General features: G+C 23.0%; 6 protein-coding genes across 6 annotated transcripts in view; all 6 read left to right on the top strand.

Moving 5' to 3' along the window:
• Nucleotides 1-72: 72 nt before the first annotated feature.
• Nucleotides 73-5698, top strand: DDB_G0267602 (hypothetical protein; the record flags this gene model as incomplete). Its single annotated transcript, XM_642065.1, has 3 exons — nucleotides 73-115; nucleotides 211-1176; nucleotides 1284-5698. The coding sequence occupies 3 exons, from the start codon at nucleotides 73-75 to the stop codon at nucleotides 5696-5698; spliced, it is 5424 nt and encodes a 1807-aa protein (XP_647157.1).
• An 844-nt stretch (nucleotides 5699-6542) lies between these two features.
• Nucleotides 6543-7631, top strand: DDB_G0267600 (enoyl-CoA hydratase/isomerase domain-containing protein; the record flags this gene model as incomplete). Its single annotated transcript, XM_642064.1, has 2 exons — nucleotides 6543-6857; nucleotides 6927-7631. The coding sequence occupies 2 exons, from the start codon at nucleotides 6543-6545 to the stop codon at nucleotides 7629-7631; spliced, it is 1020 nt and encodes a 339-aa protein (XP_647156.1).
• Nucleotides 7632-8224: 593 nt separating this feature from the next.
• Nucleotides 8225-8479, top strand: DDB_G0268290 (hypothetical protein; the record flags this gene model as incomplete). Its single annotated transcript, XM_642063.1, has 2 exons — nucleotides 8225-8264; nucleotides 8334-8479. The coding sequence occupies 2 exons, from the start codon at nucleotides 8225-8227 to the stop codon at nucleotides 8477-8479; spliced, it is 186 nt and encodes a 61-aa protein (XP_647155.1).
• Nucleotides 8480-9023: 544 nt separating this feature from the next.
• Nucleotides 9024-10333, top strand: DDB_G0267598 (enoyl-CoA hydratase/isomerase domain-containing protein; the record flags this gene model as incomplete). Its single annotated transcript, XM_642062.1, has 2 exons — nucleotides 9024-9536; nucleotides 9623-10333. The coding sequence occupies 2 exons, from the start codon at nucleotides 9024-9026 to the stop codon at nucleotides 10331-10333; spliced, it is 1224 nt and encodes a 407-aa protein (XP_647154.1).
• A 130-nt stretch (nucleotides 10334-10463) lies between these two features.
• On the top strand, nucleotides 10464-15602 carry DDB_G0267596 (hypothetical protein; the record flags this gene model as incomplete). Its single annotated transcript, XM_642061.1, has 1 exon — nucleotides 10464-15602. One exon carries the CDS (start codon nucleotides 10464-10466, stop codon nucleotides 15600-15602), a length of 5139 nt encoding a protein of 1712 aa, XP_647153.1.
• Nucleotides 15603-15861: 259 nt separating this feature from the next.
• Nucleotides 15862-19478, top strand: part of DDB_G0268288 (hypothetical protein) — a gene marked incomplete at both ends in the record, with an annotated part of 3891 nt that continues 274 nt past the window's right edge. The window contains 2 exons of the mRNA XM_642060.1: nucleotides 15862-19124; nucleotides 19224-19478. The exon at nucleotides 19224-19478 is cut by the window's right edge and continues 274 nt beyond it. Coding sequence (XP_647152.1) covers nucleotides 15862-19124; nucleotides 19224-19478 — 3518 coding nt within the window. The remainder of the gene's footprint in view (nucleotides 19125-19223) is intronic.

The raw sequence follows: 19478 nt of genomic DNA, 5'->3' as shown, positions 1-19478 counted from the left end.
AAAATAAAGAAAAATAAAAAAAAAAAAAACAAAAAGTCACCATTTTAAAAATATATATAAAATAAAAAAATAATGATTAGAAAATTAATTATTTATTTATTTTTTTTTATAATTGGTAAGATTTTTTATTTTTTTTTTATAATAATGATATTTTTAAAATTTATTTTTAACTTTTTTCCATTAACTTTTTTTTTTTTTTTTTTTTTTAAGTTTTAAAAATTATAAATTGTGAAGAAATTGAATTAAAAAATGTAAATTCAAATTATACAATTAAATCATTAAATTTATTAGATACAAATATTAAAATTGTTAGTGGTTCAATTTATTTTGAAGAACCAATTTATTTATTAGAAAGTTATACATGTCCAAATGCAACATGTCCACCATATCCAAGTGAATGTCCACCATGTGATTATACACATAAAGGTTGTGAAGCTGGATATGATGATAGACCACCAGAATGCGAAGTATGTGATGAATTATTTTCACAAAGATTTTTCTATACACCATGTGAAATGAATTGGAAAGATATTGAAATTGGTAATGAAACTCAAGGTTTCATAGACACCTATTACCAATCCTATCAACTTTATAGATTTTATGCGTCATCAGAATGTGTAGGTTATAAAATCACCTTTAAAACCATCCAAGGTTTAGGTGAAATTTCATCAGATATTTATCCATTCTATCCATTGGCAAATGGTGCATCTAGAATTGTACAATCTGAAGAATGTGATGCATCAATTGTAATGTGTCCATCATCACCAGCTTTAAATACAACTTATGCAGGTCACTATCGTTCACAATATCCTTATGGTACAGTTCATATTGCTATTAAAAATGTTGGTGCTGGTTCTGATTTAATTTATAAAGTTTTAATTGAAGAAATTCCAATTCAACCACCATCACCACCATCACCATCACCATCACCATCACCAACTTGTACAAATGTTCATCCAGATTATCAATGCTTAAATGATGGTGAAGAAGTTTATATACCAACACTTGTACCAGTTAATTCATTTTTAAAATATTCTTTAACAATTAATCAATGTAAAAATATAACAATTTCAAATGTTGTTTTACAAAATGATGTTGATATATTTGCAACTGATAATATTTTAGAATTATCAGAATTTTCAAATACAAATTATAAATGGTCTTCAACATTTTCTTGTAAGTTTTTTTTTGAAAAAATTAATAATAAGACCAAGAGTTGAAATTTTATTAACTTTTATTTTTTATTTTTTTTTTTTTTATTTTTTTTTATTATTATTATTTAGTGGATGATAATTTAATAATTCAATTATGTCCAAATAAAGGTGAAAATAATAAAACATTATTTTTTGGAATTTATACATTTTATGAATCAGATGTTTATTTTTATATTTCAACATTTGGTAAATATAAATTAAGAGATATTACAAATAATCCATCATTATCTGGTACTTGGGCATTAGCAGGTACAAGTTTTTTAGAAGTTAAAAAAAATGGTGGTAAAAAATATAATTGTGAAAATTATGATGTTGAATGTACAGTTTATTTACCAACATTTCCAAGAACCAATTTAAATCCATTATATCCAGTACCATCAATTTATGGTGAACGTTCATTAAATGTACCAAAATTTAATGGTATTGCATTTAATGAAACCACATCAAATTTAGTTTTAAAAAATACTTATCAATTTGGATTAATAATATCATTGACAGTTGATGGTAATACATATAATTTCTTTAATGAAGAGGATTTGTCAAGTACAGTATTAACATTTAAAAATAGATTAGTCTATGGTAATGGTAGTTTAATAGTTGGTTCTAAATCAATTGGTAATCAAGTTAATCCAGAATGTACATTTAATAAATTTTCAAAAATTAATGAAATTTTCGATTCAGTTTTAAAATCAATTGATAATGCAACTTCATCAACTATAAGTGGATTACGTTACTATTTAGATGTGTTAAGTTTTTATGATGATTATAATTCTTGTCAGAAAATGGCCGAGAATTTATTAATATTAAATCAAACTACAACCTTAATAAATACAACACTTTGCTCGGAAACCAATGATATTAACAACTATTACAATGACCCATGTTGTAGTTTTTATGCAACTTTTAAATCAGTTTGTAGACCAAGATTACAAAATATTACAACAACAGTATTCAATGGTGTAAATAACGATCAAATGAATGAAAAATGTTCATATCCAGATTGTACAGAATCAGTTTTAAATACTTTCTCTGAAACTATAACAGGTACACAATTTGAACAATGTAGTGTAACTCAAGATGAACAAAACTATTATACAGATTCACTTTATAAAGTTTTTAGAGCTTGTAAACCATCAATTTATCCAATTGTTTGTAAAGAGGATTTAGATTGTGAAAATTATTATAACTCTTCAAATTTAAATATTACAACTAGTTGTAATAAAAGAAATGGATTATGTTTAATTGCATATTCAGAATTGGAATTAAATTTTGTAAGTTGTATATTATCAAATATTTCAACACCATTAAGAACTGATGTTTTATCAATATTGGGGTTATTAAATAATAATTTTGAAAATGAAAGAGAATTATCAATTGAATTAATGAAAAAACATCAAACTAATGATTGTAATTATCCATTGGGTACTTCATCATGGGCTAGAAAAAGTTTTGCATATTCATCAAGTACCTCTACAAATGGTTTTTGTTTTCCATTGGTTATTGGTTTAGATCAAACTACACCATCAATAGTTTATGATAGTTGTTTCACTGGTTTAAATATTTTCACATGGTTAGTTGAAGCATTCCCAAAGGATTCTTGTTTAGCTTTAGCACGTTGTAATTGGTTAGATTATCAAGGTACAATGAATTGGTATGATGGTTATGATACTACAAATTTAATTAATGATTGTTTAAATAATAATCCACCAGATTATTTCTGTGGTGATTGTACTGATCCAATTAGAAATTGTTATGTTGATTCAAACTTTTTAAATCAATCATCTTGTGAATCGGGTAACAATAATTTTGTTTGTTATAAACAAGATCATAGTAATGATAAATTTGTAGATTATGATTTATTTACTGTAAATGATGAAAGTGAATGTTCAGATAATTATGGTAGTTGTACAGTTGGTTGTGGTTTAGAATGTTCACAATTTACAGGTTGTTTCATACCATTATCAACATTTGGAACTGGAGTTACAGTTTGTCCAGAAATTAATAATGAATCACATGAAAAATGGTTTGATGAATCATCATCAACAATGTATTGTATTTATACATCAATTAATGAAAGTACTTGTTCAACTGATTATTCAAATACAGTATTTAAAAATTGTGGTGATTTTTCATATGATCAATGTACTTATTGTAATGATTTAGTTAATGGTTGTAATTCATTTGGTTTATTTTGTGGATTATATGAAATTCCATGTACAAATAAAATTGATTGTGAAAACTCTGGTAAATGTGATGATCAATATTATTTTAATTATAAAATCGGTGATAGTAATCCTTATCAACCAAAATGTTTATATCCACGTACTAGTAAAGCATTGATTGGTGCAAGTTTACCAACTTGTGAATTTCAAACTCAAATTGATTCACCATTTGGTTGTTTCAATTTAACATTTATAGATCAAACCACTTGCGAACAAACTGGTGGAAAATGGTGGTGGACTTTACCTGCTGCCAATAGAGATGAATGTGAACAAACAAAATATGAACCATTATGTTATGGTATTGATAGATCACCAGGTGGTTATTTACTACCATTAACTTTTAGATTTAATGAAAAGAATGAAAATGATTGTAAATATGCTGGTGAAACTTGGAAACAACCATTTAGCTGGACATCTGGTATTTGGACACCTGCAGTGGCTGTACCATTAAAATGGATTAAAAATGATGAACCTGTTAAATATATTGCCAACTTTCAATTGTCATTGGATTTAGGTAGATTTTTCACATCATTTGATAATGCAGCACAAAGTAGAACCAATTTATTATATAAATCTGAAATTTTATGTCGTACATCAAATTCAAAGAATTCATTAGAGGCATTATCATGTGGTTGTTCATCCGATGGTATTGGTGATGATTGTTATAATGATTTAGATACACCAGTTTTAAAAGTTATAAAACCATGTTATGATCCATCAAATACTACCATTTTCAATGATGGTTCATTATCATTTTCGTTGGGTTCAATCGATGAAAGTTCTTGTGTTTCAATTTCAATTGGTCAAATTTATAAAGAAACTTTCTTATCTAAAAAAGTGATTTCATTATCTTCAACTTTTGTATCATTTGATAAACCTGATGATTATTCATTCTTTAATAATAAAAAAGCAGTAATTGGTAAACTATTAAATGATGGTATAAATTTAGAAATTTTTGATCAGGGTGTTATAAATTTTAAAATTTGTATGTCACAAACAATTTCAAGAAATTCAAAAAAGAATCCAATTATTGATTTTGGTTATTTAGAAAATAATGATCAAGGTCAATTAATACCATTAGAATGTTTAATTGAAATTGATGAAAAAAATAGATATTGTTGTTTAATTAATTTTAAAAATTCAAATGGTTTTAATTCAAATCAAAAAACTAATGACAACGATGATGATGATGAAATTTTAAATGACCGTGGTGAAATAATTAATTTTATTGAAATTGGTAAAAGATCATACTTTTTAATTGAAAGAATTTCAAATTGGGAAAATGAAAATTTTAAACCATTTAATAATAGTTCATCAGGTTTATTATATGTTTTAGCAGTTTTATTTTGTTTATTAGGTATTTATGGTTTATTACATCTTGGTTTCTTTACAATTCAAAAAGTTTTATCAACTGAACCATTTAAATTAGTACATCTTTTATTTTTAGTACTTACTGCATTCTCTTTGATTAGATCAATTTATTTCTTCATTTTACCAAATGGTATCATTACAGAGACTACAACCGTTGGAAATTATATTTTAGTGGTTTTACCAACATTTTTATATTTCACTGCTTTTACAATTGTAATTGTAATTTGGTATATGTTAAGTAACGCATCATCGTTTAGTAATGATATTTACGGTCGTATTAATATGATGGTGTTTTTAATCAATGTTGTACTTTATATAGTTTTCATTATAATTGTTATAGTTTACAATTTCACTAAACAATCAACACCAAAATCATGTGGTGGTAGATTATTAATTAATTTGGAACAGACTACACCACAAAATGCAGTTTCAATATTTTATGCAGTTTTACAAGCTTGTCTTTCTTTGGCAATTGGTATTGCTTTCATTTATTATGGTAGACAAATTTATAATAAATTATCAGCTCTCTCTAGTAAAACCTCTCAAACCTCTGCAAATAAACAAAGAAATAGAACTTTTGTTATCACAGTTTTATGTGGTACCGGTTTTGTATTACATTGTATTTTCATTGTAATCTTGGTTTCTGTTAATCCAAGTAATATTATTTTCTCTTTTGTTGGTTTAATCGTAACTGAAATGATTCCTGTCATTGTATTACTTGTAACAAATAATCAAATTCCACTTGGTAAATATACAAGAAAGAGTATAAGGTCAATTGTTAAAATGAAAAATACAAGTTCTTCTTCCTCCTCAACTGATTTAAATTCTTCTTCAATTAATTCAAAATCAAATAAAAATTCTTCAATTACATTTGGAAATGAATCAAATTGAATAAAGGAAATATAATTAAAAAAATAAAAAAAAAAAAAATAAAATAAAATAAAATAAAAAAATTAACAAATTTAAAAAATTAATTAATACTTTTTTTTTTTTTTTTTTTTTTTTTTTTAAAAGATTTAAATTTTTAATTTTAATAAAATAAAATTAAACAAAAAAAAAGGAAATAATGTTTTTAAAATAAATTTTAAGTTTCTATTTTTTTTTACTTGTTAATTTTATATTTAGGTATTTCATTATCTGGCCTTAAAAAAAAAAAAAAAAAAAAAATTTTAATCTTAATAGTTTAAATTTTATAAAAAAATTATAATCCCATACAATAGGCGACAAATTTCCATATTTTTATTATTTATTTTCTTTTTTTTTTTTTTTTTTCAAAAATTCCCACTTTATTTTTTCCCACTTTTAAAATTTTAATCAAATTATCTACTAAAATTTTACAAAAAAAAAAAATCCTGTTGGTAGGATCTAATATATTATTTTTTTTCCAAATTTAATTAAAATAAATTAATATTTATTTTTTTAAAGTAATGCTATTTTCCGAAAAAAAAAAAAAAAAACCAGAAAACAGAAAACTTAAGTAAAATTTTTAGTTTAAAAAAAAAAACAAATTTAATTAAAACAAAAATAACAAAATCTAAAAAAATACAATAATTTTAAATAGAAATTTCTATTATTATTAATTAAAAAAATAAATTAAAAAAAAAAAAAAAACAAAAAAAAAAAAAAAAAAAAAAAATTATTGAATTTAAAAAATATTTTAATTGAAGAATTTAAAAATGGAAGTAGAAAAATATTAATAAATAGAAGTGAATCATTAAATTCTTTAAATTTAAATATGTCAATTGATTTATTTAATAAATTAAATGAATATAATAATGATCCGGAAACTAAATTTGTTTTATTAAGTAGTAACAATAATAAATCATTTTCCACTGGTGGTGATTTAAAAGAGTTGGTTGAAAAATCAAATACATCAGAAGGAGTCACTCCAATACTTTCATCAATGTATTCTCTTGTTGATTTAATTCACAATTTTAAAAAACCAATTATTTCATTAATCAATGGATTTGTAATTGGTAGTGGTGTTGGTATAAGTATTAATTGTAGTCATAAAATTGTTAGTGAAAATGTTAAATGGTCAATGCCAGAAGTAAGTTGGTGGGGAATATTAAATTATTATTTTCATTTTTACTAATTATAAAATTTTTAAAATTTTAAGAATAAGGTTGGATACTTTCCAGATGTCGGTACTAGTTACTACCTTTCTAAATTAGGTGCAATTGGTTTATATTTGGCAATGGTTGGAAATTTTATTAATTCACCAGATTTATTAAAGCTTGGTCTTGTTCAAAATCATATACCATTTCATTTATTTAATCAAGTTACAAATGATTTGTGTTTATCACCAAATATATCAAATAAAAATGATATTGATTTTATATTAAATAAATATAAAAGAAATTTAAAAATTACTAAAGAGACATCCCATATTGTGAAATATAATAAAATTATTCAAAGATGTTTTAATACAAAATTTAATTCAGTTTCAGAAATATTTAATAAATTGAATAAAGAATTACTTGAAAATAATAATCCAAATGAAAAAGAATGGTTAGTTAAAACTGTTACTACTTTAATGAATTCATGTCCAACTTCAATCTGTGTTTCATTCAATAGTGTACATCGTTCTTTAAATTTAGATTTAAAAGAAATTTTAATTAATGACAATAGAATTGGTAATAGAATTTGTTCAAGAAAAGACTTATTTCAAGGCATCAATGGGGCTTTAATTGATAAATCTTTTAAACCAAAATTCTCTCCCTCATCAATATATGACGTTGACCAATCATATATTGATTCATTATTTTTACCATTTGATAATGAAAAAAAAGAACTTTTTTATCATAAAAAATTATATAAATAAAAAATAAAAAGAAATAAAAAAAATCTATCTAAAATAAGAAGTAAATAATCATAAATTTTAAAATTTTTTTTATTTTTTTATTTTTTTTAAAATTGAGGTATTTATTTATTAATTTTGAAAATAAAAAAATATTATTATTCAAATGTGTGAAAATACTAATTTTTCAATTCTTAAACAATTTTGACTTTTTATTTTAAAAAGGAGATAAAAATTTTGAAAAAAAATAAAAAAAGATTTAATTAAGTATGAAAATTTATTTCAGTTTTATTATATGGCATCTAATAATTATTTAAAAAAAGAATTTTTTTTTTTTATTTTGAAAAAAGCGAAGAAATTTTATAAGAAATAAGGAGTGGATAAAGTTTAAACTTTTTTTTTTTTTTTTTAATTTCCACAATATTTCAAATTTAATAATTAATTTTAAAAATAATAAATATTTAAAAGTGTGTAATAAAATACTAATTATTACATTTCTATTTTAAACAATTTTTACTTTTTTTTTTTTTTTTTTTAAACTCTTTTTAAAAATAAAAAAGGGTTGAGGGGTGGAGGGAAGATAAAATTTTTTTAAAAAAGATTTAATTATTTAAAGTATGATATTTGCTATAGATTTAATTAAATCTAATTGTAAAAGTTTTTTTTTTTTTTTTTTTTTTTTTTTTTTTTTTTTTTTTTTTTTTTTTTTTTTTTTTTTTGAAAAAGGAGAAATTTTAAAGATAAAAAAAATTAAAATTAATTATTTGTTTTATGGAAATTGTAGATATTTAATAAACATGATTAATTTAAAATCTAGTACAACTCGTATCTTACAGCCATTAGATAGCGTTGTCATCTCACATGATTCATAAATATTAACTGATAAAATTCTACCTGTACCTATGGTTCTATTTTGAGCTAAGCCAAGTAAGATAACATGTTTGGAATGTCCAAAGATAATATCTGAAACACTCCAAAATATATATATAATAATTCACAGATTGAGTCATAATATTTTTTTTAAAAAAGTTAATATTATTAATTTGAATATAAGGGTGGTTGGATGTAAAAATTTCGGCATTAAAGTGGTTTGTCGCCTTTTTTTTTTTTTTTTTATTTTCTATGCGATTCCCCTTATTTGAATAATCGAAAATAAAAAAAAAATAAAATAAAAAAAATACATATGTATTTTCAAAATTTTTTTTTTTTTTTTAATTTCCGATCATTATCGTCATAAAAATAAAAAAGATATTTTTAAAAAAAAAAGTTTTTTCATTAGAAAAAAAAATTTTTGTGTAAAAAAAAAAAAAAAAATGTTATAATAAAATTCATTTTAATGCTTTATTTGTATTTTTTCATTTTTTTTAATATTTTTAATTTTTTAAAAAAAAAAAAAAAAAAAAAAAAAAAAAAAAAATGAATAGAATAGAAATTATTAAAAACCATTTATTATTTTCACAACTACAACCACAACCACAACAAAAACAATTTAATAATAATAATAATGTTTTAAAAGAAATGGAAAATAATAAAATTAAAATTATAGAATATAAAAATGGATGTAAAAGAATAATATTAAATAGAAGTGAAGCATTGAATTCATTAACTATGGAAATGTTAAAATTTTTATCAGAAAAACTTAAAGAATTTAATAATGATGATAATTGTAAATTTGTAATAATAAATAGTAGTACAGAGAAATCATTTTGTTCAGGTGGTGATATTAAAGAGTTTTCACAATTGTCACGCTCATCAGCTGGTGTTAATGAATTCATTAGAGTAGAATATGCAATGGATCATTTAATTCATACATTTAATAAACCAATTCTATCATTCGTTAATGGTATTGTCATGGGTGGTGGTGTAGGTCTAAGCATACATTCTAGTCATAGAATTATAGGTGATAATGTTCAATGGGCAATGCCTGAAGTAAGTGTACACTACCAATACTACTAATACTACTACTACTACATAGGATCTTATGTTTCTCTAATATAAATTTATTGAAAATATAGAATAGAATTGGATATTTTCCAGATGTGGGTACAAGTTATTTTTTATCTAGACTTGGTTCAATTGGATTATATTTAGCAATGGTTGGGGTAAAGATAAATTCAAAAGATTTGATAAATGTGAAATTGGCAACTCATTATATACCAAATGAATTATTTGAAAGAACATTGGAAGAGTTATGTAATGATGATGATATTGAAGGTTATAGACAAATTGAATTCATTTTAAATAAGTATAGAAAGACATTGTATCCTGATAAAGAGTCTTCTCATTTAGTTCTTTATCAATCAATAATTAATAGATGTTTTAATAATAAAGAATTTAAATCAGTGAAAGAGATATTGAATCAATTGAAAGTGGAGATTGAAAATGTGGATAATAAAAACAATAAAGATGAAATTGAATGGGCTTCAAAAACATTATCTATACTATTAGATCAATTATGTCCGACATCAGTTTGTGTCTCATTTGAAATTATTAAACGTGCTTTACAAATGAATATTGATCAAATCTTTCAAATGGAAGTCAGGGTTGGTACTAGATTGGGCAATAGACAAGATTTAACTCAAGGTGTTTTCAAAACTTTAATTGATAAAACTCATAAACCAATTTATTCACCTTCATCAATATATGATATAAATCAATCTTTTATTGATTCTTTCTTTTTACCTTTTGATGATGGTGATGAAAAAAAAGAATTTTCAATAATCTAAAAAAATAAATAAAAAAAAAAAAAAAGAATTAAAACATATATTTAATTTAATTAACTCAATTTTTTTTTTTTTTTTTAATCTTCCAAATTTTTTTTTTTTTTTTTTTTTTTTTTTTTAATTTTTAATTATAATGGTCAAAAGATCAACTCCAAGCAAAAATAAAATAAATAAAGAGGATAACAATGAAAATGAGAAAATCAATAATTCAAAATTAAAAAGTGCAATAGTTGAAAAAAAGATAAATACTAAATCAAATTTTAGAAATAATATTCAAAGTAATAATATTGAAGAAATTTCTAATGACGAATCATCAAATAAAAGATTAAAAACAAAAGAAACAGCTATTCTATCAACAATTACAAGAAGATCTTCTTTAAATAATAATAATAACAACAATCATGACGATGATGCTGATAGATATATAAATAAAAATGAATCCACAATAAAAACCAATAAATCAACAGCCGCAACAACAGAAACAATAATAGAAACAACAACAGAAACAACAACAACACAAACTCCGAAATTAAAAAAAAAATATTCATTCGATTATGATTTTGATAGTGTTTATGTACTCTTAGAACCTTTTTCAACCGATACTACCAACACCACCACCACAACCTCTACAAACGCCACCCCTACCAAAACAACCAACACCACCAATAATAATAATAATAATAATAATAATAATAATAATAATAATAATAATAATAATAATAATAATAATAATAATAATAATAATAATAATAATAATAATAATAATAGTAATATTGAAGAAATTTCTAAAGATGATTCATCAAATAAAAGATTAAAAACCTTTCACAATAAAGAGAAAACCCAATCAACACTTAAAAATGATATTGACTTTCAAAATGATCAAATCACTAATAAAAATACAAAAACAAAAGAAACAACTACTCTATCACCCAAAATTCCAATTACTAGAAAATCTTCTTTAAATAATAATAATAATAATAATAATAATAATAATAATAATAATAATAATAATAAAAATAATGACAATAATAATAAAAATAATGATAATAATAATAAAAATAATGATAATAATAATGATATTTTAGATAATGATAGAATTAAAGAACCAAAATACATTGTAAATAAATCTCCAATGACAAGAAGGTCCTCTACCTTACTAAATAAAGTTCATATTGACCATTATTTACCTATAAATACCAAAAATAGAGCAACCACTAAAACCTCGCCAATTTCATCCAACAAAAACAGTGAAAATAAAAATAATAATGATGATAATAATAATAAAGCCAGCTCAACCAACTCTAATAACATTACACCAATTAAAAAACGAATTGTACCAACAAATAAACCAATAACAAGAAGAGCTTCAATCAATGATAGTGGTTCTAAAGTAAATGGTAAACCAAATGCTTTTACAACAAAAGATACACAAAATGAAATATCAAATGATAAAACAAACAATAAAACTAATAATATAGAAAATGATACATTGGATAACATAATAATAATAAATGATTCAACAGATGATTTAGAAAATGAAGTAGTATCAGATGATAAAACAAACAATAAATCAAATGATTTAGAAAATGATACATTGGATAACATAATAATAAATGATTCAACAGATGATTTAGAAAATGAAATATCAAATCATGATAAAACAAACAATAAAATGAATGATACAGAAAATGATACATTGGATAACATAATAATAATAAATGATTCAACAAATGATATAGAAAATGAAATATCAAATCATAATAAAACAAGTGATATAGAAACAAATGATATAGCAGGTGATATAGAAGATCCTATAATAAACGATACAACAAATGATAGTGCAAATGATATGCTAATGAACGATGATGATGATGATGATGACCATGATTATCATACAACAAATGATATAGCAGGTGATATAGAAGGTCCTATAGTAAATGATACAACAAATGATAGTGCAAATGATAGTGCAAATGATATGGTAATGAATGACGACCACGATGATGATCATACAATAAATGATATAGCAGGTGATATGGTAAAGAACGATGATGACCACTATGATGATCATACAACAAATGATATAGAAAATCCTAAATTAAATGAAACAACAAATGATATAGCAAGTGATATAGAAAATCCTATCGTAAACGATACGACCAATGATAGTGTAAATGATATGCTAATGAATGATGATGATGATGACCATGATCATGCAACAAATGATATAGCAGAAAATCCTATAGTAAATGATACAACAAATCATACATCAAATGAAATAGCATGTGATATAACAAATGATATAGTAAACTATACAACAAATGATAAAGCATGTGATATAGTAAATGATATAGTAAATGATACAACAAATGATATAGCAAGTGATATAGTAGCAAATGATATAGTAAATGATACAACAAACGGTACAACAAATGACATAGGAAATGATATAGCAAATGGTATAGCAAGTGATATTGCAAGTGATAAAGCAAGTGATATGGCAAATGATATAGAAAATGATAGAGTAAATGATACAAAAAATGATATAACAATTGATAGCACAAATGATATAACAAATGATATAACAAATGATGTTCCAAATGATATAGTAGCAAGTGATATAACAAACAATCATGATAGAGTAAACGATACAACAAATGTTAGTGTAACAGATAGTGCAAGTTATATAGCAAATGATAGTGTAAGTGATATAACAAGTGATATAGAAAATCATAGAGTAAACGATACATCAAATGATAGTGCAAATGATAGTGCATATAACATGATAAAGAACGACCACGATGATACTATAAATGATTTAATGAACGATGACACTACAAATGATATGATAAACAATTCAACAACAACAACTGATATAACCATTGATAGAACAACAAGCAGTATTGGAAATTATTTATTAAACCATACAACAGATGATATAACAACTCCAACCCCAACTCCAACTCTAACTCCAACTCCCACTCCAACTCCAACTCCAACTCCAACTCCAACTCCAACTCCAACACCAACAAAAGATAGTAAAAAACATAATTCTATCAATACTCCACTCACTAGAAGATCATCACCCCAATTCAATAGGGTAGCGGAGAAAAGTACTGATAAAAGTAAAACTACCACCACTACAACAACAACGACAAATAGTTCAAGCTATCAACCTCAAAATAATATTGATAATGATAATAATGATAATAATAATGATGATAATGATAATGATTGTGATAATGATAATGATAATGATAATGATAATGATAATGATAATGATAATGATAATGATAATGATAATGATAATGATAATGATAATGATAATGATAAAATTTCAAAACCAATAACAAGAGTAAGAACTAGAGATGAAAACAATAATATTATTCATAATAATAATAATAATAATAATAATAATAATAATAATAATAATAATAATAATAATAATAATAATAATAATAATAATAATAATAATAATAATAATAATAATAATAAACCAAGTACAATAGATAAAACTGCTAAAGACATTGAAAAAGAAGTGGATGAACTAGAGGAAGAAGAGGAGGGAGAGGAAGAAGAAAAAGAAGAATATGACGATTATGACGATTATGATGATTATTACTATGGCGGTTTCAATAATGAAAATGAAGATGAAGATGGAAATCAATATGAACAAGAAGATGAAAATAATGATCATGATGATGATGGCTATGAAAATAAAATCATAAAATCATATCCAATAGGAAGTTTTTCATTAGTAGTTCAACATAATGATATATTTAAAATGCATTTAAATTGTTTTCATCGTTTATTAATTAATTATTTAGGATCATTAGATTCATTAAAGGCATTTATAAGATACTGGAATGGTAAAAAATTTGAAGGTTATAAACATTTTTTAATTAAAAATGATGATTATTATGAAAATCAAAGAAAAATAAATTTAAATGAAATTAATCATAGCGATGATGATGATGGTTCTAGTGAAAATGAAAAAGATAAAGAAAAAGAAAACAATAATAATAATAATGAAATTGATTCTATGATTAATAATATTATTAATGGTAATGCTAATAATAATAATAATAGTGATGATGATGATGATGATGATGATGATAATGATGATGATAATAATGATGATAATAATGATAAATTATCATATAAAGAATCTCAAGAATTATTTAAAAATTTATGTAAAAGATTTCTTGAGGAGAATAATGAAATGTTTGAAAATGGACCAAGTTATGGAATATTAGCAGATATTGATTTTATTGGATTAAAGAGTAATGCAAAGAGAAGAGGAAAAGTTTGGAAAGCTTATCAATCAAAGGTACTTCAAGGTGCACCCACTGTTACGTATAGATCGGATTTGATAACTGAGAAATTGAAGAAATATTTAGAACCTTTGTCGAATCATTGTTATTGTAGGATTGAAAATGGCGTTATTTGGATACGTCTATTTTTCTCGCCTTTGGAATTTGACCCCATCGGTGTACAGAATTTAGTTTACATTAAACATTTCATTGGATCAAATTATTACTTTATCAATTGTGGTGGTAGTGTAAATAGATTGGAGAATCTGAATTCTGCAAAACATTGTTTACAAATGACATTTTCGTTATCGAATTTGACAGAAACAATCTCTAAAAATAGTCTTGACCAATTGGAGGATGCAATTTCAACGTATTCAGGCAACATTGGCTCAACCTCATTACCCACCACTTCATCAGTATTCTCACAAGAGAATATCTTGGGTGTCATACCATCTGAGAAGAAAAGAGATTACTCTTCAGTTTTCACTACTCAAACTAGAGAACAATCTCAATCAATTCATCAAAGTAATTTAGATTCTCAAAATGATCAAATTAAAATCATCTCACAATTTGGTATTGATTCATGTGAAAATTTAATTTTAGAAAAAAGAACACCAATTAAATTAAATAATAAAAATAATAATAATAATAATAATAATAATAATAATAATAATAATAATAATAATAATAATAATAATGATAATAATGATAATAATGATAATGATAATAATGATTCATTTAAATTATTTAATGAAAAAATAACATTAGATGTAAATTTACCATTGATTGAAAGTAATGATTTTTCATTCAATTGTCAAATAATACTTCAAGGTAAAAATCCAGTTAAAGGTATAACTAAATTAAGAAATTCTTCAATTATAAAGGATTTACATCCATCAATTTTAAATAATTATAGAAGAACAAATTTTATACATCTTAAGAGTATAAATAAAAAATAATAAAAACAAAATCAAAACTTGATAATTATTTATTTCTTTTTTTGGTAACATATTTTAAAAATAACCCATTTAGATTTCTAGGAAATCAAAAAAAAAAAATTTCACTTTTTATTTTATTTTTTTTTTTATTTTTTTTTTTATTTTATTTTTTTTTTTTGGTTTATTTAAAATAATTTTTTTCATAGGTTGGATACACTTTTTAATTTTTTTTTTTTTTTTTTTTTTTTTTTTTTTTTTTTTAATTGTTTTTTAAATTAATATGAATATAAATAATAAAATTAGTGATAGTGATAGTTATAAAAATGATTTTATAAACCCAAAGAAAAGATTATTTTCTCAACAAGAATTATTAAATGGTTTAGATTCAAATGTTAGAAATAATTCAAAAAGACAATTTGGTTCTTTCTCAACTAATAATAGTAATAATATAAATAATAATAATAATAATAACGAAAATAAAGCAAAATATTCCCTAAATTTTCCATCACAACAAAACAATAGTAGTAACCAACCTATTTCAGATTCTGATTTATCACCATTTGATTTACCTGCTCTATCCTTCAACAGTTTAATACCTAATAATAATGTTAATATCAATAATATAAGTAATCACAATAATAATATTAATAATAATAATAATAATACTAATAATAATAATAACAATATTAATAATAATAATAATAATAATAACTTCAATAAAGCATCAAACCATATATCATTTCAAAAAAGAACAACACCTTTAATTCAAAACCAACCAACTTCAACAAAACCATTTGATCCCTTTGACGATGATGAAGAAAATAAAAATAGTAATTGTAACAACAATAAAATTAATGTCAATAATAATAATAATAATAATAGCAATAATGATAATAAACAATCAAACATTGATACAACATCGGTAACAATTGAAGATGATTTCGAGTTTGAATTTGATGATAATGATTTTAATGATATAAATAATTTGGATAATAGAAATAGTAATTCAAATAGTAACTCAATTGTAAATAGTGTAAATAGTGTAAATAATAATAATAATAATAATAATAATAATAATAATAATAATAATAATAATAATAATAATAATAATAATAATAATAATAATAATAAAACAATAAATAGTATAAAAAGTAAGAATGAAGATATAAATAAATCATTTGATAGTTTCATACAATCATATAAATCAAATTCGAGTCAACAACAACAACAACAACAACAAATTAATGAATCATTATTAAATAATAAATTATTTAATAATAACAATAGCAATAATAATAATAATAATGAAATATTAATTAAAGAAGAAGAAATTGAAGAAAATATTAAACATGAACCATTTAAAAAGATAGCAATTTCATTAAAAGGTACAATTACTCATTTATATTGTACGGAACATCAAGAACCAAATTTATTGGAAATTCCAAAAGAGATACCATCAATATTGAGTGGAGTATTAAGATCAATGGGTTATAATAAACTTTATAGTCATCAATTGGAATGTCGTTCAAAGGTAATACAAGGTGATGATGTTATTATTACAACACCAACATCAAGTGGTAAAACACTTTGTTTATTTCTACCGATATTTGAAGAGATATTAAAAGCAAAATTAAAGAATTTACAAATCTCTCAAAACGTTTTAAAACAACCCTTAATTAAAACTCCAAGTGCAATGTTTTTAGTACCATTGAATGCATTGGCAAATGATCAATTAAACTCAATCAATAGGTTGAATCAAATGTTACCCATTGATTTACGTTTAAATATTAATAGTTTTAGTCGTGATACTCAAAAAGATTCATTATCAAGACTATTTTCAAATAAGTCAACCAAACCCGACATCATCCTAACAAGTCCCGATTGGTTACATTATCAACTCTATAGAGGTGGTTTAAAAAGTGGTTCGGATGATAGTTGGAGAAAATGGTTCAGCGATCTTCGTTTCATAGTTTTAGATGAAATTCATACATATTCTGGCGCATTGGGTTGTCATTTTATAAATTTAATTAGACGTATTCAAAACTATCATTTTAATTTAAATTCAAAAATCAATTTTTTAAATAGTAATAGATTACAATTTTTAATGGCATCAGCTACAGTTGGTAATCCAATTGAAATTGGATTAAAAACCATTAGTAGACAAAATGAGTCACCTCAAAGATTACATTTAATCGATAGAAATGGTTCGGGATCATTTGGAAAAGTATTTCTAACACTTAGACCAACTAAAAATTCATTTTATTTACCATCGATAATTATAAACAATTGGATTCAGTATGGTATAAAGGGTATTGTATTCTTTAATACAATTAAATCATTGAATACTCTATATGAAAGTTTTTCAAATGATGGTAAATTCTCACAGAAAGCTAAATTGGTAAGACCCTATTACGCATCGTTATCAGCCGCTCATAAAAAGGAAACATTGGAACAATTGAAACGTGGTAATGTAAATGTAATCCTATCAACCAATGCATTGGAGGCAGGTGTCGATATCTCAGAGTTGGATGCATGTCTAATCATTGGTTATCCTGGTAGTAAAATGAGTTGGAAACAACGTGTTGGTAGAGTAGGTAGATCAAAACTTGGTTTAGTACTATACATACCAGATTACTATAGTCCATTAGACAAATTCTTTTCAAATAATCCAATGTCACTCTATGAAGGTGAAGCTGAAAAACTTTCATTCAATGGTGATTTTCCAAATATTTTATCATCACATTTACTTTGTGCAACTTCTGAAATTGGTATACAATCAAATTATAATTATCTTTTAAAACTTTTTGGTCCAAATTCTCAATTAATTTTACAAAATTTATTAAATAATAATAAAATTTATTTACAATCAATAAATAATAATAATAATAATAATAATAATAATAATAATAACAATGGTTTATGGAAATCTAATGATTATCATCATTTATCAATATCATTAAGAGGTGGTTCAGGTACAAATGATATTGTAAATGTTAAATTAAATTCAATTAATGGTGATATCATTGAAAAAGTTTCAAAATCTCAAAGTATAACACGTTTATTCCCTGGTTCAATATTTATGACTCATAATACTGAAAGTTTTAGAAATAATAGTGGCCCAATTTCACATTTTGAAGTTTTAGAACTTTCATTAAATACTACAAACAATAATAAAAATTATAATAATAATAATAATGAATATTCAAATAGTTTTGCAATTGTAAAACCAATTCATTTTCCAAAGAGTGTTCGTATTGTTACAACTGCAAATAAAATAAATACAGTTGAAATGAAACAAATTTTAAAACAATCTTTTTTCAATTTTAAATCAAATTCTCAAGTAAAATTATTAGTTTCATTTGGTGTTGGTATCTATACAACTTCTGTTGGTTCATATGAAAAGAAAACTTTTAGTAATTCAAATAATTATGATGATCAAAATCGTCAATCAAAACCTGAAATTGAAAATATTCAATTAAAACAACCATTACAAATTAATTTTGAAGCACCATGTATTGAATTTTCATTTACAAATTCCACTAGGTAAAGTATATAAAATTAATTTGTTAAAAAAAAAACAAAAAATATATATGTTTATATTAATTTATTTATTTATTTATTTTAAAATTATAATTTTAAAAGAGATATTTTTAAACCAATTTTTAATAAAAAAATCGAAGAATTAAGAAATAAACTTCAAAGATCATTAACAATTGATAGAAAAGAATATGATTCAAAGATTTTTGATCTTTTAGAGATGGGTGATACAAGAGTTTCATTACATACAATGATTCATCAAATACTTTCGACTATTCCATTAGTAATTTCACCAAAGAATGATATTGAAGAATCATTAAATTTTATAACCAAATTAGAATCATTATCTTTTAATAGTAA

Source organism: Dictyostelium discoideum, assembly GCF_000004695.1.
Source record: "Dictyostelium discoideum AX4 chromosome 1 chromosome, whole genome shotgun sequence".
NCBI classification, from domain to species: Eukaryota; Evosea; class Eumycetozoa; order Dictyosteliales; family Dictyosteliaceae; genus Dictyostelium; species Dictyostelium discoideum.
Note: the sequence above shows the minus strand (reverse complement) of the source record. Positions and strands in the feature narration are given on the sequence as shown.